Source organism: Podarcis liolepis (genome assembly GCF_965112155.1).
Source record: "Podarcis liolepis genome assembly, chromosome: 6".
In the NCBI taxonomy this organism is placed as follows: domain Eukaryota; kingdom Metazoa; phylum Chordata; class Lepidosauria; order Squamata; family Lacertidae; genus Podarcis; species Podarcis liolepis.
The window spans coordinates 56,159,981-56,172,147 of record NC_139559.1 but is presented as its reverse complement, the minus strand read 5'-3'; the positions used below and the strand labels follow the sequence as shown (position 1 = coordinate 56,172,147).

General features: G+C 43.2%; 1 protein-coding gene and 1 long non-coding RNA gene across 8 annotated transcripts in view; one reads left to right on the top strand and one right to left on the bottom strand.

Moving 5' to 3' along the window:
* Positions 1 to 1,249: 1,249 nt before the first annotated feature.
* Positions 1,250 to 4,774, bottom strand: LOC310709727. The gene is made up of 2 exons (XR_014527641.1): positions 4,681 to 4,774; positions 1,250 to 1,648 (listed from the first exon to the last, which is right to left on the bottom strand). It is a non-coding gene; the product is annotated as an uncharacterized lncRNA (long non-coding RNA).
* A 5-nt stretch (positions 4,775 to 4,779) lies between these two features.
* EPS15 (epidermal growth factor receptor pathway substrate 15) overlaps positions 4,780 to 12,167 on the top strand; it is a 54,965-nt gene continuing 47,577 nt past the window's right edge. For 4 of the 7 annotated variants that reach the window (XM_083509540.1, XM_083509536.1, XM_083509538.1 and 1 more), the window contains exon 1: positions 4,780 to 5,276. In XM_083509540.1, the coding sequence (XP_083365666.1) occupies positions 5,250 to 5,276 (27 nt within the window). In that variant the 5' untranslated portion in view covers positions 4,780 to 5,249. The remainder of the gene's footprint in view (positions 5,277 to 12,167) is intronic. The other 3 variants (XM_083509537.1, XM_083509539.1, XM_083509535.1) reach the window with 2 other exon arrangements.

Here is a 12,167-nt window from a genome sequence, read left to right as displayed (position 1 = left end):
ATTTTAGGTTTGCCAAAGTGTTTATAGTCTCTTTAGCCTCACAGCAACCTTATAAAGTAGATCACAGAGTCCGCTTAATCAAATGCATCCTTCTTGGTAATCCACACAAGCTTATGCAATAATACATTTGCTAGGCCTTAAAATGCAATTGGACAGTTGTTTCGTTGTTTCTGTAAGCCATGGCTAACTGATCAACCCCCTTGATTGAAAGTGTACCACAGCAATGTACACAATGCCATACACTGAGCTGTGGCAGAGAGGATAAAATCTTAATTAGTCTCAATATCTTATGGTGGGCTATTTTTTATGGTGGCTTACTGAGAAGGTAAATGTGCAGACAGTATTTAATCAAAACGTGATGCTGTCCCAAGAGGTTTACCTTGAACAAGGGAATACATGATTAAGAATTCTGAGCCTCAGAAATAAATGGCGTCTGCATGTACAGAGTGCACCTGCTTCCCCAATGAAGAATCTGTATTTAGTTCTTCCATAACAATAACTTCAGCCTGAAATAGAAATGCTTCATTGCCAGCCAGCCACATTATGCTTCGACTCACTGCTACTCTTACCAAAATGCCAAGTGAAAAGTAGATCTTAAAAAAAAACATACACCTCAGGAATCTAGGCCTTCAGGTAGTTGGAAGAGAGAGATTTCTGGAGACCCTTTCTCGTATGTAATGTGCATTCCAGTTTGTTTTGAATACACTGGTTTGGTCATCATCCTTTGTGCAGAGTACATCTTAAAACCACCACCAATCTGTTCACAGTCTCCCCACACCAAACTGGCAATAGCATTCAGTTTACTTACACAATAAATAATCCAAGGTCAAATCAAGCTGTGAACAACCTCATGCCCCTTCTCAAACTATTTTTATATGGTGTATACGTGTGTATGATACGTTTGTATGGTGTTCCTGAACATGCATTTGTATCAACAAGTTGCCAGGCTCACAGCATCCATTGCTAGCCAAAAAGAAATGCATGTCCCAGCATGTCTTTGAAGACACACAAAGAAAGAAAGAAAAAGCCCAGAGTTCCCTGGGAAGAAGGATTGAATGTTAAACTACTCTGGAAATTGTAAGAGGAATAGGGTGTCTCTTGATAACTCTCAGCACCTTAACTACCCTTCACAGGATTATTTGGAGGAAGCCACCACTATTTAAAATTGTATGATACAGCTCTAGATGGGGCCTCATCTGGTGAAGTTCACTCTGACAAACAGAAGTAAAGAAACAAGCAACAAAGGTGGTCAGGAAAGTTGAGGCCTGAGCTTTACTACTGTCTATTACATTCCCGTTCCGTCTCAGGTGACAAAATGGGAGGACGTGCCACCCCTGGGCATAGCCATCACATTCAACACTATACTGTTATGCAGGTAGTACACAGAATTGCAAGGGACACTGTTCGGGAAGACACTCCTAAAAGGGCAGAATGGACAGCAAGGACATTACATGCACAGCCACAACAATTCTTTCTTCTAGTAAGTAAAATGGAAAGGTAATAGTTTCTTGTGTTAAGACAGCTATCATGTTTCCACACACAGCTGAACACACAGATCATCTAGGCTCATGTTTAGCTCCAGAGCTGGGGCTCATTCAGAGATACACAAGCTGGTTTCCTTCAACGTTGGACTCCAGTACCAAGCTATCTAGGGAAAACAGCAAAAGAATTAGCAGACTTGTCAAAAGAACAATACATGGCATTTTGCAGCACACATCTGCCTGTCTCGGGCAGCATGACCATTATGTGTAGTTTGATTTCTATGTTTCCTGAGAAGTAAGCTCATTAACATACACCCAAGGAGACCTTTGTTCTTGCCATGAGTCAAATAATTAGCATGGCCATCACAGGCATTCTCATTCAATTGGACATGCAACCTATCAGGACACAAATGAATCACTGAAGACACTTAAATTTTCAGCATTAAAATTCTGGTATATTCATATTATTTGTCTGAACATCATTGTGCATTAGTGAAGTAATACTGTATTTTTAAACTTTTTTATTTATAAAGCAATAGAACCAAACATTACAGAAGGAAGTTGTACATACAGTAAATGTAATTGAACAATCTAAGCTTATAAAGATCTTGCCCAGAGGGTGCTAGCCCTTTAATACCCAAAAGCACACTTAAAAATTAAAACTCATTCCAAGAAACTCCAGGGCAGGTAATTAACACAAAATGGCTTCTTTGACTGGAAAGCAAACACATCTCAGCGAGACCTTGTAGTATCCTGATGGCTTAGGGGGTCAAGGTTCTGTGAGGCTTTTCACAATTGGATATAATGATATTTAAATCAAACAAGACGTCAGAAATTAATCCTGCTAAAAAGCGCTACCTGGTCCTGACCCTACACCATACAATGGTCATGGTGATTCAACCACCAGTTACAATTTTTAGTATATTCTAGCTATAGTTTAAAGCTAGCACGGTTTAAGATAAGGTTTATATTTTATTTTGGTGCTTACAGCCATGAGAGATCAATGGCAGCAACCTCCTGAGCATGTGAGCTTGTTTTAGCGAAGTGTGCAACAGGGCTCCATGACCTTTTGGCTTTATTTTTTCTGTTTGAAACATGGCAATGTGCTCCTGGATCAACATGTGGGAGACTGGCTGCATCTGTTTCCACATGGATCGTGTTGCCAGCACTGTCCCCAATTGGTAGGCTGTGGCAGAGTTTCTTGGGATGTTGTGGGCACATCTGCCATTCCTCACAATGTTCTGTTTTCATTTGTGTATTTTCTCTCCTTGCCCAGGCTGCGGACAAAAATAAAACCATAGGAAGATCTAGTCAGAGATCCCCTGTGTTGCATGTACCTTGGCCCTCCAGAGGACAGCTTGTTTGCAACCAATACTTTCTTGTACATTGCTGCAACAGTGTGTTGACTTTGTATGCATGTTGGAGATATCTCTCTGCCTATGTGTGCACGTGTTGCCTAATTTGAACCTAGAGTCCATGCAACTAACTGGGGATTTTTTCCCTTTTCACTATCAGTTCCCGGCCCCCTCACTGGCACCCCCCCCCCCGTGACAGTTGTTTTAAAGTTCAGTGTGTTACATGGGCAACTTTGTAAAATAAAGAAGAATGCCACTTCTATGATTTATGGTGTGTTTAGTGAGAAAAGGCTGTTTTCAGCAGAATGTACCAAAGATCCTTGTGCTTGTTGAAGATAAAATAAACAGTACGGCGCTAGTGTGCAGGCTGTTGCTGATTCTGAAGCGGTATCATTTCATGCTCTATTTCTGTCAGAGTACATTACAGAGTAGTGTGTGAGCATTGGCTAAACCTCTGGCAGTTATACATTGCTTGAAGGTCATATGATATTTATTCAAGTTTGTAAGTTTTGTAGTGACTTTAAATGGCAACCTTGGGGCTGAATGTGTTAACCTCTGCTACTGGGCGACTTCTATTTGTTTCAGAGGAATGGAGGAATCTGCAGATATGTTCCTGGCCTACGTACAGAAGTATCACAGTCTCTCCAGCATTTCACAGATAAAAATAGGGACACTTTTGTGGACTATTACACATTGCTGAAGGCTCTTCTCTGCCTGCTGGGTGCTGTATTAATTTGAACTGCAATTGCCTGGCCTGCACTGGCACTGTCTCTTAATAAACTAACAGTCAGCTGCCTTTCTATTTTAATTCTATTATTATTATTATTATTATTATTATTATTATTATTATTATTATTATATTCTAAATTGCTTATTAGTCCTCTTAAGATAGACAACACAGATGGACAACTTTTCTCCCACCAGATATTGTCAGACACCCAGCGGCCACTGTCAGTACAAGCCAGGGGTCAGGGATGATTATTAGTATTTATTAAATTTATTAAACTACTTCTCTTGTTGCAGGCAATTCAAGGCATCTTTATGAAAACAAAATGACAAAGCAAAACCCCCTACATTAATTAAACCGGTGTGTGTGGGAGGGGGAAATCATTAAAAACAACCCATCGGCTTTAAAAGGTCATGGACTGTTAACAGCCAAAGGCCTGATTGAAAAAATGGTTTTGCCTGGTGCTGAAAGATATGTAGTGATGGCACCGGGTGAGTCTCCCTGGCGAAAGCATTCCACAATGGGGAGCCACCTCAGAAAAGGCCTGTTATCAGGTTGCCACCCTCTCGACATCTCATGGAGGGGGCACGCGGAGTAGGACTTCAGATGATGAGCACAGGGTCTGGGTCAGTTCATATGGGGAGAGGCAGTCCTTGATTATGGGAGTTGTAGTCCAGTAACCACAGGTTCCCCATCCTTGTTGTATAGATTTAGAATTTTGTTGATCCTATTTGTATTTTGTATCCAACTTAAGTCCAAAGAAGCCATTCAGGCAGCATCTGCACTTTTGAATAAAATAGGAACAAGGGAAACTGCAAAAAGCCCTCCCACGCTGTCAGAAGTAGGTTCCACGAAATTCAATGGGACTTATTTCTAAGTAAATATGCATAGGGTTTTAGGTGTTTGTTCTCAAACTGCTATCTATACTGAGGCAGGAGGAAAACAGAACCGGATAATGTGCATTCAGAATACTAGAGAAGATTGAGATACAGGCCGTCTAACTGATAAAAGAGCTTCTCTTAGGAAGACAAGAAACGCAATTCGCTAACAATTCTTTTTGAGCTTAAGCGGATCTATCCTTGAGAAAGGATAATGCTTTGTGGCTTGCAAGGCTTACAATTTGTGCTGTCAGATCGTTCACCAAGGAAATGGCCTGTAAGGCTGCCATCGTAGGGCGTGCTTACTCGGGAGCAAACAGCACCGAACACGGCGAGATCTACTTTATAGAGTATTATATACACACACAACCGAGGTTAGCCACCACAGCGCGTACGCCCAACTAGAAAGCTCTGCCAAGTTCTCCCTCTGCACAACTCCAGTCCGCATTTTCGTAGCCGCCGAGCTTAACTGAGGTCGAGCCGAACCCTTCCTGGCCGGCTGGCTGGGAATCCGGGCCAGGCGAGCGTAATAGTATTCCTCCGAGTGGAGGCCGAATTGAGCGGTTGATCGGTGGTGGCTCCGCTCCAGAGGGGGCCGTGCCGGGAAGGGATCCGGGCGCCGGGCTTTGCTACGCAGCAGGGCGGGGCCTGGCTGGGGGTGGCTCAGGAAGTTGCCGAAGTTGGGCAGAGAGTGGAGGGACGGAGCCAGCGAGCGCCTGCCTGCCTGCTCGGGCCGGGCCTTCCTGGGTGCTGCTCTTCCCCCTCCCGCCCTCTCTTCCCTGTCCGGCCGGTGCATGATGGAAGCAGCATGGCCGCTCATCTTTCCTTAACGCAGGTAGGGACGGCTCGCTTTTCGTTCGGTGGGGAGGGAGTGGGGTGGTTAGCTAGGGCGGGGGAGGCAGCCGGGGGAAGCCTCGCCTCCACGCTCCCGCCGTCTCCCCTTGGAAGAGTTTCCTTTGTGACCTGGCCGCCTCCCGCTTCCATTCCTCCTCGTAGCCCTTTCCCTGACCGCGTCTCCCCTCGGGGCGCTTCCGCCTGCGCCCCCCCTTCGCAACACCCACCCTCCATCTCTGGGACGCCCCTTGGAACCCAGCCGGGCTTACTTCTGAGGAGGCGCCTTGTTTATGAACAGCCTCCCCTGTTTCCGTGCTCCCCAAGCTCTCTAGTCTTCCTCCCTAGTCTCCTCCTCCTCCTCCCAAGTTCTGCTGTTTGCCCCAAAGCTGCCGCCCTTCACTTCGCCGGTGGTTCCCACGGGGGACTCCGCGCCTTGTTTCGCAGAAGCGGACGACGTGGGCTGCGCCTTACGCAAAGCTCGTAACGCAGAGAACGTGTCTAGCGGGCGCCCGGGATTCCGCGGCTCTTGTCAGTCTCCAGCGAAGAGTGACGGGCTTAGGAGCTGGGCTGACAAGGGGTCAAAGCTCCACTCACCCGGGAAACTTTGTGTTTATTCGCTGCCTCTTCGCCTAATCTTCCTCACGGGGTTGTTGTGAGGAGAACATGGGGAGGGAAAGGGCCACGGACACCGCCTTGAACTCCCTAGAGGAAAGGTGGGCCAGAAATGTAGTAATAATAATATTGGTGGGGTGGGTGTGTTATGGCTCCCTGAGTCTTTTTCTTTTTAACCCTCTGTAGGGTTTCCTCATGTTTCACCTACTGTGCTGTTCTTTGTTGTATTCCCCACTCCATGCATTCAGACAGACAGACAGATAGACTCTTCTTCTGTAGGACTGCTTTCCAACCTAATACCTGTTATTTATTCTCCAGAGGTGCTCCCACCCATGACATGGGGTGAAGCGGCTACCTCAGGCGGCAGAAGTGCAAGAGGCGGCACTCCGCCTGCCCCACCGCTTCTGCCATCCAGAGGGAGGTGTTCCAGCGCTCAACATTGCCACTTGTCTTCCCCCACCCGGGTGGAGACGCAGCGCGAGAGGCAATACTTTGAGGAGCGCTCTGGCTCCTGCCAAGTTCAGTCAGAGCCAGGGCATTCCTGCACACTAGTTGTGATCAGAAGTGTTAGAAACTGAGATATGAAAGCTAGGAGCTAAATGGCACCTTAAACTTAGGTTACTGCAGCTAAAATATTGTGTTCATTTTTCACATGGTCTAGTCCTTTCCCTGCCCACCCCTCTAATATTCTTAGGAGTGTCTCTTCTCCAGTCTTCAGAGAGCAGCTGGAAGTAGGGAGGCAGAAAAAGGTCCTCCTTTCCTTCCACTTGGCAGTTTTAATCTGAAATCTTAGGTGCAGCCCAGAGCTCAGAAACTGCTCACACTAATGAAATTCCCTGTCACAAAATGTGTCTAGAACAATGGGACTCCCAAGGGGAAAGCCGTGGCAACACTTTGAGGAGAACCTTGGCTCCCAAGTTCAGTGAGAGCCAGGGCACAGTGTTGACAAAAGTGGGGGGGGGGGGGAGGAGGCAGCAATTCCCCTTTCACTGGGCTGCCCTTGTTCTTCTCTCTTTTTCCATTTTGGCTTCTGTGATACGCTTTTTGCAAACACCTTTTCCTTTTTTAACTTTATTTTTTTAAAATTGAAACAATTTCAGTTAAACAAAATAAAGTGAGAAACCAATAGAAACAAAAGGTGCATTAGAAAATACAAAAATGAGGACCCCCCTTCATACATACTTATCTAATACAATGGTAAACATGTTATTTTTTCTGTGTCCCAGAACAGACTAGGGTTGCAGTCCTAACCCCACTTACCTGGGAGTAGGCCCCAGTGATTTCAGTGGGAGTTACTGATGTGTCAGCATGGTTAGGTTTGCGCTGTAGGTGCTGCAAAAAGTTTTCTCCAGCACAATGGCAAGAACCCACTTCAACACGGGTTAAAATAGAGTGCTACAAATAAGCCTAATGTACTCTTAATTCAAAGATTATATATGTAGAAATAGCCCTCTGTAATAATAAATCTCAGTTCAGTTAATATAAAATTTATTTTGGGATGGTCTTGGTTACCTCACTTCATGCTAATTGGTCTTATATGTGTAAACAGGAAGTACAATCATCATGAGTGTAGATGTTGTGTGTTCATGTTCTTGTTCATACCCCCTGTACCTGGTGCAGTTCTTGGAAGTAGAACTCTATAAGTGGTAAACTATAGTGCCCAGAATTCTCTGAGGGAGAGAACGTGCTTTGAATTTGCATTAAAACTATAGTGTATACACAGCTGCAGTCTTTGGTATGCTGAAAGAGGAATTAAGAGTTGCTGTAGCTGCACTATTTGTGGTCGAGGAACTAATAGTTGCTTAACTTCAACTATGCAGTTAGCATAGTATTTTTGCAAATGAATACAACAACGAAGTCTTTGTTTATTTGAAATATTGATGTACTGCTGCTCAATAAAATAACACCAAGGTGGTATATAATAAAGCAATTCAGTACAAAACAGCAATTCAGAAATGAAAGCTTGAGGCTATAGTCCTTTCTGAACTGAGCCCAGAACACAACTCTGTACATGTCTCATTTGCAGTCCTCTCTTGTACATACTTACTTAGAAGTTGGTCCCACCTGGTTGGTAAGCATGTGTAGTTCAGATGTCATGGCCAACCCCTGGTTTTGCCATTGAGATCTGGAAATACACACACTTGAAGCCTTAGTTTCCAGTTCTGGTTTGGATGTGAATTTGTCTGGATCTGTTTCATTCTGGGTTCAGGTGCAGCTTGGGAAATGATCAGTAGAGAGTGTGACAGGGAGAATGTGACTGCTTCTCAATTTCTTGGTGACTTTTGACACCATTAACCATGGTATCCTCCTGGACTGGCACTGTGGGATGAATATTATGGGCACTGTTTTATAGTTGTTTTGCTCCTACCTGCAAAGTCTTTTCCAGAAAGTATAAATGGAAGATAGTGTTTTGGCCCCATAATGCTTGTGCTATGGTGTACTACAGGGTCCCAATCTTGTCCCCGGTGCTGTTTAACGTCTAATGACCACACCCAGTGCCTTCTTATAGGAGTTTGGAAGCAAAGTGTCATCAGTATGCTGATGACATGCTGCTGCAATTTCTTTATAACATCAGAATGGGGAGACACTGTGAATGAACTGGACCATTGTCTGAGTGCAACAGTGGACTGAATGAGGGCCAGTAAGATGAACTTGAACCCTGAGAAGATTGAGGCACTGTTGGCTTGTGTTCCCTTCTATTTCCTGGATGGAGTTGCACTTCCTCTGAAAGAACAGATTTGGAGTTTGGGGTTGCTCATGGATCTGTGTTTGTTGCTAGACACTTAGGTGGCCTCAGTGGCTAGGAGTGCCTTTTAGCAGCTATGCTTGGTTCACAAACTATGACCATTCTTGGACAGGGATAGTTGGGCCACAGTGATTCCTTGAAATGCACTTTATGTGAGGCTACCCTTTTCCTTGGTCTGGAAACTCCAGCTGGGGCAAAACTGCTGCTAGATGGTTGATGGGGACAGACTATCTCTAGCACATAACTCCAGTGTTCAAACACTTGCACTGCTACCGATGCACTACTGGGCCAGGTTCAAGGTTCTTGTATTAATGTACAAGCCTTAACAACGTGGATCAAGGAAACCTCAAGCACTTCCTGATCACTGAGGTTTTCAGCGGATTCACTTAGTGTTCCGCCATGGTTTGTATCTACTAGGAACTGTGCATTCAGTATTGTGGGACCAATTTAATGGAACGTCCCAGTTGTGATCAGACAGGCCCCCTCCTTCTTGAACTTACAGTGCTTACTGAACACATTATTATTATTCCAGCTAGCATTTTAACTGCCTTGGACATCTTGACTAACTCTGGTTACTGCAAAAGATGGGAGAAGAAGGAGCATTTGAGCCTTAAGCATATTTTAAAGATTCAGATTGGGGTGATCAAGCCACGTATAGTAGGGCCACCTGTATTCAAAGCGTACATTTCCATCAAAATAACTTGATAGTTTTGTCAGAGAAGAACCTGTAAGTGGCTAAAATTCTGAGTGTAGGTGTTGAAATCCCAGTTTAGGATTTTTGCTCAGCTTTGAAGTTCCCTAAAGAGAAGACAGACATAAGAGTGTGGTGCAAAAGAGTGTGCTCCTGAAAACAAGTCCCTTTGAATGTACTGAAAGTACAATTGCATCACTTACACAACATTTAGATATATAATATGGGTCCACTGCGTTCTAGTGTATTTCTTCCCCAGTGAGAGAATCTTTGTTCTTTCACTACACTCAGTTCTGCATAATTCTTCCTCAGGTTGAGGTGGCAAGGCAAGGAGAGTTAAGTTCTGCAAAAGCAATGTCTTTGATCAACTGACTGATACACTGGGTGAATTGTATATAGTATTTATGTATTTAATTTTCATGCTGCCCTTCATCCAAGGATCACAGGGTAGTTGACAATATAAAAACACCAACAACACATAACAACATTTTGTTGTTGTTGTTGTTTAGTCGTTTAGTCGTGTCTGACTCTTCGTGACCCCATGGACCAGAGCACGCCAGGCACTTCTGTCTTCCCCTGCCTCCCGCAGTTTGGTCAAACTTATGCTGGTAGCTTCGAAGACACTATCCAACCATCTCGTCCTCTGTCGTCCCCTTCTCCTTGTGCCCTCCATCTTTCCCAACATCAGGGTCTTTTCCAGGGAGTTTTCTCTTCTCATGGGGTGGCTTCTCGGCTTCACGATCTGTCCTTCCAGTGAGCACTCAGGGCTGATTTCCTTAAGAATGGATAGGTTTGATCTTCTTGCAGTCCATGGGACTCTCAAGAGTCTCCTCCAGCACCATAATTCAGAAGCATCAATTCTTCGGCGATCAGCCTTCTTTATGGTCCAACTCTTACTTCCATACATCACTACTGGAAAAACCATTGCTTTTACTATATGGACCTTGGTTGGCAAGGTGATGTCTCTACTTTTTAAGATGCTGTCTAGGTTTGTCATTGCTTTCCTCCCAAGAAGCAGGCGTCTCTTAATTTTGTGGCTGCTGTCACCATCTGCAGTGATCACATAACAATATAATAACAAACAAAAGAATAGTAATGATATGGCACTATTTATTCAACTTCCAGTGGAAGTGGCTTGCTCTTCATTCTCCCCCTTTTTCTTTTTTACCCCCTTCTTTTTGTCTCCAGTGCTAAGTTCAGGCTGCCTTTCCATTTGTTTTGGTATTCTAAGCTGACTGGGTTTTAATTATCTGCTATTCCACTTCTATTTAACATATGCAGAAGCATGTGTGGTGTTGCAATCCTATTTTCATTAATTGCCTATATCATCTGAACAGAGAATTTCCATTTAAAATAAAATTTCACCCTGTTTGAAAGGCATACCCTGGAAATCTGACCTTGTGGCACTTAATTACGCATGTTTTCCTATATTCTCTCATGGTAAGGGATTTTGGTGTGTATTACTAAAAAGTAGACCCCCTTAATCATTGATCAACATGCTAGTTTCTGAGTGTAGAATATATTGTCACAATGTTGTCAACCTTTACTTTGATAGAAAGTTAGAAATTCTTGATTCTTTAAGGATTAGAACATGTATTTTTATGAATTGGCCAATGAAACTTGGCTTAGTTGTTGTCCTAAAGGGCTTGGCCTTGTCGGCAGTTAAAAGTTTTGAACTTTTCCTTTTGTATTCAAAGGTATAATATGCAATTTATATTCTCAGTATAGATGTATGCTTCTTGTGCATACAGAGCTTTCCCACCATTTTCTTTTTTTTCTGTGGATGGAAGATTGTATGCAAGTGTATAAACACACTGACATAAATTTGGAAAGCTATTTGTCTGGAGTTTTGCTCTTCATAAGTAATGTGTATACACTGGAACTGCTGTACTAAGGCAGTTGTACCATGGGACTTGGTTTTCCTGGCTGTTAACAATACATCTGCAGTAAGAATGTGAATGCAGGCATTTCAATAATACTGTTCAGATGCTTTCATACTTTTTTTAAAAAAAATTATCTTGCCTTTCTACACCCACGTGTTTGTTTTTCAATGAAATATATTGGCTCTTGTCATTTTAACCGTGTCTCTGTGTGTGCAGGTCACATCTGCTTGATACTAAAATGAGCTAAACTGAATGAGTATTAGTTAAAGCAAAATAGCCCTTTATAATATATAAGCAGTTCAGGTTTAGGGGTAAGTTGGACCGCATCCTAATTTAACTAGCAAATTGGATGTCTCCTACAGTTTGAAGACTATGACATCTGGTATAGTCAGCTGATCTTGATATAAATCTCAATGAAAGTTAAATACTTCTCTGCAATAAAATAACAGGATGTAGTTTTAATTTTGCATGTAGAGTGGATGACATGCTTGCACTATAATTGAAAACAGAAGTTATGTTGTAAATATACTGTTATGAAGCATGCAAGAAGCTCTGAAAAATGACAGTCTTCCTAAAATGTTGCTTAGCAGCATATCATTTAATTTCCATTTTATATATAGTGCACTGACTACCTTATATGCACCTTTTCCCCTCCATTTTTGTTCAGCTGTGGGAATACTGTATATTGTGCCTGATCAGTTGGTGGTGGCTGTTTGTATGCAGAGACCATACAAAATGTACTTCTTTTAGCATATTGAGAACCTCAGTTTTCTCTGTAAAACTGAGTTCTTAAGGTTGTGGTGTTGGATTGAAGCAATGCTTGTGAAAACAAAGGGTAAGCGGAAAGGCTAAGGAAGACATTTTTGGAAGTAAGAAGTGGCAAAGTTTAGAAACATGTTAACAAAATCAGGACTGAGAGAACTAGATTTTCACATTTAAAAACAAAGTTCATTTGGTACA